This window comes from Lolium rigidum, unplaced genomic scaffold (genome assembly GCF_022539505.1).
Source record: "Lolium rigidum isolate FL_2022 unplaced genomic scaffold, APGP_CSIRO_Lrig_0.1 contig_67230_1, whole genome shotgun sequence".
NCBI lineage: Eukaryota > Viridiplantae > Streptophyta > Magnoliopsida > Poales > Poaceae > Lolium > Lolium rigidum.
The window spans coordinates 51,461-62,146 of NW_025901318.1; the positions used below are offsets into that span (position 1 = coordinate 51,461).

At 42.3% G+C, this 10,686-nt stretch overlaps 2 protein-coding genes across 2 annotated transcripts; one reads left to right on the plus strand and one right to left on the minus strand.

Annotated features, from left to right (window-relative positions):
* The first annotated feature begins 1,730 nt into the window (after positions 1 to 1,730).
* Positions 1,731 to 4,831, plus strand: LOC124682071 (nodulation protein H-like). Its single transcript, XM_047216823.1, has 5 exons — positions 1,731 to 1,984; positions 2,169 to 2,427; positions 4,146 to 4,325; positions 4,430 to 4,585; positions 4,670 to 4,831. The coding sequence occupies exons 1-5, from the start codon at positions 1,731 to 1,733 to the stop codon at positions 4,829 to 4,831; spliced, it is 1,011 nt and encodes a 336-aa protein (XP_047072779.1).
* A 347-nt stretch (positions 4,832 to 5,178) lies between these two features.
* On the minus strand, positions 5,179 to 10,418 carry LOC124682072 (probable protein S-acyltransferase 17). Its single transcript, XM_047216824.1, has 10 exons — positions 10,232 to 10,418; positions 10,052 to 10,145; positions 8,652 to 8,746; positions 8,408 to 8,575; positions 7,770 to 7,842; positions 7,632 to 7,684; positions 6,914 to 7,005; positions 6,492 to 6,544; positions 6,278 to 6,403; positions 5,179 to 5,732 (listed from the first exon to the last, which is right to left on the minus strand). Exons 1-10 carry the CDS (start codon positions 10,378 to 10,380, stop codon positions 5,457 to 5,459), a joined length of 1,179 nt encoding a protein of 392 aa, XP_047072780.1. The 5' UTR covers positions 10,381 to 10,418; the 3' UTR covers positions 5,179 to 5,456.
* Between the last annotated feature and the right edge of the window lie 268 nt (positions 10,419 to 10,686).

Genomic DNA, 10,686 nt, shown 5'->3' on the forward strand with positions numbered 1-10,686 from the left:
CCGAGGGTTGCCGAGGGGTGCTGTGAGGGGCTGGGCTGGCCGGCCCGTATGCCGACAGCCCCGATATTTGACCCTTGGTGTATGGCACGGCCGTCGGCACCTCTCGCCATTCCTGTAGTGCCTTTGAGTTGGTCGCACCAGATTCTGGAGAGAAAAAAAATATATTTTTTAAAGAGATGAAAAACATTTGAGAAGAAAGAGTTTGAAGGTTTAGGTTACAAGACACCATCACAAAACAAGACCTACTCTCCCAACATTAAGGGACCCAAATGTTTTGCCCCGGCAAGAACCCAAGATCTAGCATCCACTTTGATTTTAGAGAAAACAATGGTTGGCAAGGTGCTTTTGCCTTTGAAGATACTGGGACAGAAAAATACTTGCTAGAAATGCAACACTTAATGCAAAAAAGAATTTGGTAATGGCCATTTTACGAAAAGTTTCAGTGTTCAGCTGTATCATATGTTGCGCTCATACATTACGAGTGTCTGCTGGGTTGGTGTTTCACACAATTTAGGAGGCATGCGTTCCGGGTGCCACGCGTAGCGCCGTCGGCGATCTCCCTCAAATCCGTCAGTCATAGCGCCGCCCGTAGCCCCTCTCTGTTTGCACGCTAATAAATTTGCCAGTCCCAACTACACGTACTCCGTTTCCATTTGGTTGCCTCCAAGCTGGAAAGTAGCCACCTTCTCGTGGTTGCTGCAGGCAGCAAAAAAACCACAATCCTCCCATGTCATGTCTGCTGCTCCACTAACACTTCTCCGCCCTCTCGCTTTCCTCTGTTCTTTGTTTCTCTCTAGTCTGTTAGTAGTTCCAAACGAACAAGGTCCGCGACGCCACCATCCCTACTAAGCTCAGTCGCTCGCTCACAGTCTTTCTCTCCCTCCGTATTTCAAGCCTCCGTCTCCTCCAATTTCAAGTGTGAACCCAGAAGCCAAGATTATATCTTCAGGGTCCGAGCCGGAGCAGAGTCATCGATCACCAGGTAAACACAAGCCAACCCATGCTCCGTGACTCCGTCGATGAGCTTCTTGTTTGTCTCGCGGTTGCTCGAGCTTTCTCTCCAGTTCTTGGCACCAAGATTCAGCCGTTACGGCCATCCGTTGCGCCTACCTGTCTGCTGCTGTTGTTGCTGTTGCTGCTGCTGCTGTTGTTGCTGCTATTTTTGTTGTCCTGATGAGCTGCTTGTACTTGGACATGATGTTCCTGCTTAGGTTGCTCGTTGTGCAATCAGGCATGAACTGATTATTATTTATCCATATATATCCAGATCCTTTACGGTCCATTAGTGGTACAGCGTCACTCACGATTGTCTTGGTGTACTTTGGCTTTTCAGTCCTGAATCATATAGGCTTCTTCCTGAATGTTTTGAGCACAAACATGTTTTCTGAAGATGTACCAAATAGGGCCAATACAAATTAAATATTGCACTAGTTTATTTTTTACTTAGCATTTTCTAGAAACGAAAAAAAGAACTTTTGAATCTGAAATATCTGTATATCTGGCTGAAGACCTACCTTACTAATTCTATAAACGAACTGCAATGCAGCGGGGTTAGCAGTGAGGACCAAGATGGTGCCTTTTTCATACCACACATGTGGAAACCGGTTAACACGAGTTTGATGCAGCATAACTTCTATGATGTAAATGGTAGCAATTTAATGGGGAGCCAATTTCGTTTCTCTGTTCTACCTGTTCAATTTTACAGTTTGGTCACTGCATTTCATACGTGCATGCAGATCATGTACTCATTGAAAAGCTCAAAGGGGACAGTGTTTCCTCTACGATCAATGCTCGTCTTCTTCATTGCGCTATTTGGTTTCTACGTCTGCTACTTCTCCCTCACTCAGATAGCCTTAGAAAATGAAGAGGAAGAAATGGACGATGCAGAAGAACGAACAAAAGTTCTGTGCTCAAGACCTGCTTCAGTCACTCCATATCGGCAGATGCGATATGTGCATTTTCCAAGACCTATGAGCTATGACAGGTAAATTCCTCTATGTCTAGATAGATAGCATCTCGTCTGTATCTCACCCTTCTTTAAAAACGAGAGGTTGTGTCCCCTGCCTCTGCATGAGTTCATGCACACAGCCATACATTTGTTGCAATGCATATCATGTGTTCATTTTTTCTGATCCATTCATGTTGCTGAACTCTTGTATTATTCGTAGGGGAGAATGCGCATGCACTCCGGTTCGTTTCTTTGTCATTGTATCCATGCAAAGATCGGGCAGCGGATGGTTCGAGACTTTGCTGAACAGCCATCCCAATGTCAGCTCAAATGGTGAAATCTTTGCTGTGAGAGAGCGAAGAGAAGATATTGTGTCAATCTTGAGGACGCTTGACAGGCTGTATGATTTGGATTGGCGCACCAGTGCGGCAAAAAATGAATGCACTGCTGCGTTCGGATTGAAGTGGATGCTAAATCAGGTAAGTTATCATTGCATTCACATATATTGGGAATCTTCTTTTTCCGAAATATAGGAGCTCACGCCCCCAACTTCGTTTTCATGAAGCCTGATAACACAGTCTACATAAGTCTCAACACGACACCTGGCCATATCCCACCACCAGACCAAGCACGCAAAAGATAAAGCTCCTTGCAACTGAAACAACTAGTAGGCCAGAGTCACCAATACCTGAGCCAACCAGTTACTGACAAGTTATATCACAACTACAGCTAGTGCAAAAGGATGCCAAATTAAGCCAAAAGCACTTCAACCATTTCCAGTCCCGAGTCCTCAGAAACAGCCGTGCCCATCAACTTGATCTGCAAAACACCTAAGACACCACCAACAGCAACGCGTTGGCCCCTCCGCATTGATGGCTTAGTAGCTTTTTGTGAAGTTCGCACTTTTTAGCTGCTTCTGAAGTTCAAATTGCTTTTGTTGCTCTAGGCTTCATAAAGCAAGCTAAGTATCCTTGCTAATTAACTACCAACGCATGATATCTCAATGCATGAGAAAATATCACTAAATCATAACTATTGGGGTTACAGTTTCACAAATTCATATCTCAAGGGAATTTTATTCTAATACCACAACTTCTGAGGTAAGTTGTTTCTCAGAACTGAAATCTCATGGTTTAGGCTGTTTGACGCATCTCACACGCCAGGCCCACACTAGTTAGAAAACTCATGGCGTAGTGGCTAGTTCACCTTGTTTTCTCCTCCGCGGACTAGGACTTAAGCAAGTTTTCCAGATTTTTACAAAATTTGAAGTTTTCAATAAAAAAACTTATAACAATGCAAACTATCTCACCTAAATAACTTGGAAATTTTGAGCTCATTTTAACTATCCATTTGGAAGTTTTTGCAAGTTTTGGCCAAAATTTGGAGAAGTTCTCAAAAATCTGTAACAACTGCAGTAATTCCAAATACCTTACCTAAGTAAACCAGGAAATTTTGAGGTACGTTTGCCGAGCCGTTTTGAAGTTTTTGCATTTTTCGTACCTTTTGGAAGTTCATACAAATCTGAAAATATACAGTAGTCAATCCAAGTTCATTTACTAATCTGGCAAAGTTTTAGCACATTTAGGCCAGCCAAGCCTCCTCAGGTCGAGTCCGGTTTTGGCCTGACTTGCCAGGGAAAATTAGGCGAACCACACAATACAACTTGTGGGCCTGGCATGCCGGAAACACTGAAATGACATATGCCGCGAGATTTGGGTTCTATAAAATAGCTTAACCCAAAATTTGTGGTTTTGTGATAATATTCCCCTGTCATTCTGTGAAATCCTAACCCAATAGTTGGGGTTTTATGATATTTGGGGTCTTATTTGCACGAATCGACCCATTTAGCTAACCCAAACCAAAAACTGTGTATTTTGTTCTTGCAGAAAATAAGAAATATATAGTTTAAATTACATTTGTTGCAAGGAAGAAATGGTAGGCGATAATATCAAGGCAGCAACCATGCAACAATCAAAGCTACATATGTTCAGATTGCTAACGAGTTAAATTTATGTAATTCAGATCCATACTCAAGTCATTGTATACCCAACTCACACATGTAGTATACATGTGGCAGACAGATAATGGAATTTGATGAGTTGAAACAGCTATACTATTCTTTCTATTAAACTAACAAAGTACAGGTGGAAACATATGAAGATAGCCTTATTAAGTTGGCACATTCCATGTTTTGCAGGGTATTCTGGACTATCCTCATGACATTGTCAACTATCTGAACAAAAAGGGTGTCATGGTGATATTTCTCTTCAGGAGAAATACATTAAGGAGGCATGTTTCAGTGTTGGCCAACGACTATGACCGAAGAACAAAGCAGCTGAATGGCACCCACAAAGCTCATGTTCACTCGCTAGAGGAGGTAATATCTCTCAGTCTCACTCAAATTTCAGATAAAGTTTCCGACACAATTTGCTCCTCAGTTTGTACTGTAATTTTATGTTACATGCTATTGGTTCTTTGCAGGCTGAGATACTAGCGAGGTTCAGACCGGAGCTGGACGTGTCATCTCTGATCCCAAGCATCAGAGAGGCCGAGCAGTCCATGGAAGCCTGCCTGCGTCAATTCCGTGCCACACGCCACATGATCCTCTACTACGAGGACCTCATCCGCGACGACAATGTAACTGAAGAATCTGCCCACTGTCACTCCCAGCTGACCAAGACGCTCGATCGGGGGTTAACGCGTGCGGTGTTTTGGTTGCAGGCACTATCTCGTGTGCAGAAGTTCCTGGGAGTCCCGGTGAGGCCGCTGTCGAGCAGGCACGTGAAGATCCATACCAGCCCGCTCCCGGACCTGGTGGACAACTGGGAGGAGGTGAGGGAGACGCTCAGGGGCACAGAGTTTCATCGCTTCCTTGACGGGTGAAGACGCCCTTCCATTCTTTGTTGGGATAATAATAGCACAGAAGGAATCAGGAGTTGTAGTAGGAGATTCTTCTGCAGCCAGCCAGAAGTTCTATAGAGGATGAGAGAAAACGAGACTTCTGTCCTCATTGATATCTTTCAGTGTGTCTTTTCCTTCCAAGCTCAGTAGGACATATTACAGCTTAGCAAAATCAAATTAGGCCTAACTAGTCTTTCCTACCAGCTATAATCATTGGTACTATCAGTCATAACTTTTATCAAATACTCGTAACACACTCACAAGCCAGCAGTCACTTAAACCTCTCCAGAGTGAATACATTTGCAGCAGAGAAAAGAAAATTACTGCAGTTAAATTCTCGATTCCCGTGAAAAACATATATGTTGAAAGGAAAACAACCCAGGCAAGGCGAGACCAAGATATATGGTGCCCGGATAAGGTATCTGAAAGTCAAAACTATTGTTTCAGGAAGGGTACAATCAAAGAACGACTTCAGAGAATCTGATCTACAGTATCCTAACAACATGTCATTCTCTAGTACACTATGATGGGAAAATGTTTCCAAAAGTCTACAACGGCATGGATATACAACATCACAGTCATACAACAGTCGCGACAGCATGTCAATTCAATCAGACTTCCTACGCGAGAACGACCTCCGCTCTGATAAAGGGACAATCACCTCCCACAGGTTCCTCATCCATCCCACGTCATATATGTTGTTCTTCACGACTGGCTCCTCGGCCGGTGTTTGGGACCTTGAGAAGAACGTCTTCCATTTGCTTGGTGCCGGTTCCTGCGCTTCGCTGCTAGCTCCGCTGATGCTCGCCTTCAGGACGGCTGCGCTAGCTCTCGCTGCGTTCTCCTTCTTCATCCAGAAGATGTAGTCTTGCCATTTGAATGACTGCAGGATTTTTTTCACAAGATAAGGTTTGCGAGAAGAAAGGAAATCCACAAGGGTCATCTTCTTATTATTTTATTCTAACATGCTTCAAACTTGGTTCATCCTCATTAGGATTACTGGTTTCATTACTCAACACACTTAGGTCTCCGTTGGAGAGATGCATAGTAATATCAACATGAAGCAGTCATTTGTATAGCCCCGCATATTCTACGTCTCCTTCTGCGCTTTCCCCCTCCATGTATATTTTCCTTTTCTTGAAAATACTCTTTTTATTAATAAAACATTACTGTCAGAAGCCTCCCCTACAGTTTTCCAATAAAAAAACATCAACATGGTTAAGATGATTTATCTAAAGAAAATCTATTTTTTTCTCCTATCTACAAGTAATCCCTATGCAGATGCTAACAGGAGATGGTTCTTTGATAATTACATTTGGCGAGAGATGAAACTTTCAACTCACGGGATTGCTGTATTAAATTGAATATATATTCTCAGTAAAGAGAAATACTTATTTGAAGGGCCACAAGTGTGTGGTAAAGTCTTACCTCATTTGTTGTTGTATTTGATAAGCACAGGTGTACATGGTAAGCACAAAACCCTCCAAGAAGCAAAGCTATTATGCCCAAAAATACAGCCAAAAGTATCTGTGTGTTATGCACAGCAAGCAACCACTGCAAAAAAATGTGAGTTAATTAGATAATGAATGGGGTGCTGAATGCTGATGGACTTGAAAACTTCAATTTCCTTCCTCTATCATACCTGTGCGACATGGGGAAATAGGCCAGAGAATGAATTATCAACACCGTAATAAACTGTAAAATTCAAAGGACACTTCATTAGAAAACTGAAAATGTCCAATTCCTGAAGAAAGGAATATATAATGCTTAAATGAAATTTACAAAAAAAATGATGTTCTATAATTTATGTGGCATGATTTGTGTAATTCCTCAAGGTGCATTCAAGTCATTCAACATCATCAAAGCCTTTTTCCCAAGCAAGTTGGGGTAGGCTAGATATGAAACCCAACAGAAAAAAGAGACCAAAACAAGGAGTTTATCATCTCACGTAACAATGGAACAAAAAGATTACATTCCTGCATACGCGGTTAAGGCTAAGCGTAGCATATGAAGAGATTCCTGTTGGACAAGAGTGTGAGCTCTTAAAACAGACAGAACAACAACCTGTCAGTATGTAGATAACTTTCTTGACTTTTAATTCACCAGCAATAATGAAGGCAAGGATAACTGCTCCGTACATACATAAAAGAAAGTGCCTGCAATGAACAAGGAAGAGAATAATAAATAACGTAAAGTCGCCAGAAAAGATCAAGGATCTGTGAGCTACCCAGCAGCTAACTTTACTTGTGATTCCAAACACATTGATGTACTATGAAAATATGCTAGCATTAGAGTAGGTTTCAAAATCAAAAGTGGCATAATAATGAACTACATCTCTAAAACTGCGGTTGGCTAGAAATAACTGGCACCACTGCTCAAGCATAATCCTTTAAACAACTGCACTTGGACAGTAAATGGTCTATGAAATTATTGCTGAATAGTTTAGAGGGAAAGCCACATCCTCAGTCATGATGTTTTCTCATTTGATGTTTTAGCTCCCAATAATTTCCCAGCTATACATATCTACTTTGAAATGCCAAGTGGCACGTCAAGTTTATTAATGTCTCCATGGCACTGATAGTTGAGACAATACTGATGGAGAGAATGAAAAGTAAAGAGTCTGTTCTGTTATGAGGATTGAGGATGAAGCTAAGAAAGAAAAGTAAACTTCGACTAGCACAGAGATAAGAAAATGGAAACACGGAGTCATCAACTCTAGGGACTACCTATGTAGCCAAAATAAATGGAAACATGGAACAAAGCGAAGAAAATAAGAACTCACCAAACTAAAAAGGCCACAAAATAACGAGTATTCTTCTCCCCAATGCAATTATTCTGTATCAACACAGAAAATTCAGGAGTCAGGACACAAACAAGGTAAAATCAATACCATCAGGCATCAAGTAGCAAACACAAGTACCATCCATCCACAATGGTGATCAAATCGAGCCACACATCTGTCGCATATTCTACAGTGCTTTGCCCTGGCTGGTCTGCATATCATTGAACCATTCTTAGGATATGAAATAAAAAGGTGTTTGATATAAAGAACACTCGATAAAGAGAACAAAATAACAATTTATCTGTTCAGTTATGCTGGATTCCTCATAGTTAACTAGTCTACAAAATTGCAAGGTATACTTGCATAGATACCAGATTAGCATCAAATATATCTACAAGTTCTACTAAAACCATGTACAAAAAACTCTGTGTCAACTTAAATTGTAGGGCACGATTTTCCCACTCGAAACCATATGACCCCGCCACAACAGGCTACCATTTTATGAAGCTCGCATCCTTTAGAAAAATAATACAATTTCAAAGTTCCATGCAAGTATGATTGCAAAATTATATAGTAAACTTGATTTCTACAAAATTATATAGTAAACTTGATTTCTACCTAGTGACACCAAGTTAATCGCCTCTCCAACTCCCAAAATTACTTCTGAAGTACTATGACAAAACCATTCTCTTCAATCATTTGAAAAATTTAAAGCACCAAAACACCTCTAATTATTTAGCCATGGTATGACTAATCTCTAGAGAGAGAAAACGTACCTGATAATTTTGCATGTTGAACATTCTTTCTCTACAAAAATAATGTTGTCAAAAGGATAGGCAGATACATATTGAGAAACATTCTCAGACGTAACAGTCCCAGGATCAGAAAAGCTAGTGAGGGCAAAGAGTATAGCACCAATAGAAACAACCACAATACTCAGGTACCTGCAAGAGCAAGATCTCTCACTGCCCAAAATGAACAAGGGAATGTCTCACAAATTGGTTGAAATTAACAAGATACCTGTGCCATACACTCACATAATACCCAGGAATATACTTGAAAGATGTCTGCACTATTATAATATACGATCCCCCAATTATGGCAACATAAAAAAGCTGCAGTTGAGCAAAAAAGAAAAATCACAAATAAGAATTGGTGCTGAATAAATAAGAAAAATTAGGACACCTAATGGTTATGCTGCTATCATAGACCAAATCAAGTAAACAGAGCAACCGGCATAAATAACAAAAGGAGAGTAAATAAGGTGCGGAGTTGATAAAGAGCATGGCAGGTTCCTGTTCCAAAATAGGCAAAAATAAAATGGCAGATCTGGCATTTTGAAGCAGTAAATTTGCATGATTAGCGGGAGAGGCCCAGAGCTTATTGCTGCCATTGGAATATCCAAAACAACAGTAAGCCCCATATTTGAACTGTTATTTATTGATTTGCCATGTCAAGTGGTGATTGTTTTATACAGGCATATGCGTCGATTACAAATAGGAAAAATAGTGATTTACTTAAGCGTTTCATTGTTAAACACAGGGATATAAATGCAAAAGGCACCACTAGGATAGACGCATTATATGTGTGTATCATAATTTCATAGTAGTAGATCTAATATGCACCATTGAGTCGATGTGAAGATCTAAAGTCATCTCAATTACTAAACTAGGAGATTTATCAATTTTATCTTCCCCACACTTTACACACTCATCCAATTACAAGACAAAAGCACCGTCAATTCACTGAAATGCACCAACCATGACTCATGCGGCTTCACGCCAACTATGCACCAATTCAGCGGAGCTTCCATACAGTGGATGATAAAACCGAACAAGTATGGCCCCATAACACTCTTCAATTACTTATACTTTACCCCAAACCAACCCCGAGATGAAAATAATACACCAAACATGTAGAAGTAGCTAGCACACAGCCCCTTAAAATTTCACACAATTGACACAACTTTTCTTTTTGAATAAAGGGCCAAAAGCCCCCAGCTGTTTACTAAAGGAAAGCTATAGAGGAGGAAGGTGGGCTTGTCCTCAATCGCCTCACACCCACGCAATTGACACAACTTAGTACTCCCTTCTCAATTGGCAACATTTAGGTGCACGTCCAATTCGCAGATAATGCAGTACATTTACACAATGCAGCATAACCTATCACTGTCTGTAGCCAACCAACCACCGAAATCACTCATCATTCAATCATCACAACCAACCCCAGAAGCCCCGACAAACTCAATCAACCACACACTGATTCACCAAGCTCTCTACCTTTTCCGAATCAATTAATCATCAGATAGCAATCCCCTGTCGGCCGATCCCAAGAAACAATTCGCAGCATCAAAAGTAAGAATCTCCTCAGGATATCAGCTACCGTTACAGACGCCCGTAGATTGTGAGCAAGATGCGTACCTGCAGGATCGGGTTAGGGCGGTCGCAGCAGTACTGCTCGACGCCGAGCACGAGATCCCTGGCTCCATTACCGCACGACGCCTGCACGAGCCGCCTGCGCGAAGCGATTCCTCAGTAAGTAAGAGCAAGGGAGGCGGAAGAAGGCTTGAGAAGGGGAGGAAGGAGGCGTGGAGCGCGCACAGGAAGTGGCGGTAGGCGCCGGAGGTGAGGAAGTGGTTGATGCTCTGGACGAAGGTGCCCTCGAAGATCGGCCACTGCCCGCAGAGGAACGACACCACCACCAGCGCCGTCAGCGACCCGTGCGCCACCAGCAGCCACGGCACGTCCATCCCGGCTCCGGCGACAACCCCTCCGCGTCGGCTCCCCACTCCGACTCCGACCCCTCCCTGAACTGGCTTGGATTGATCGAGTCAAAGGAACCGCTTCCCGTCCGTCCGTCCCAACGAAACAGAGCCAAAGCCCAAGCAAATCAGCTCCTCAATCCCGAGAGTGTGAGACCCGAAACTATAGCGACTGACCTTTAGCCCAAATTATTTCACTCATCTAACCCTCGTGTTGCGTCTTTTTCATGCATGCCACACCTGATCGAGTGGCACCCGTGCGGTCGGCGCCACACTCCCATCCAACGTGGCGCC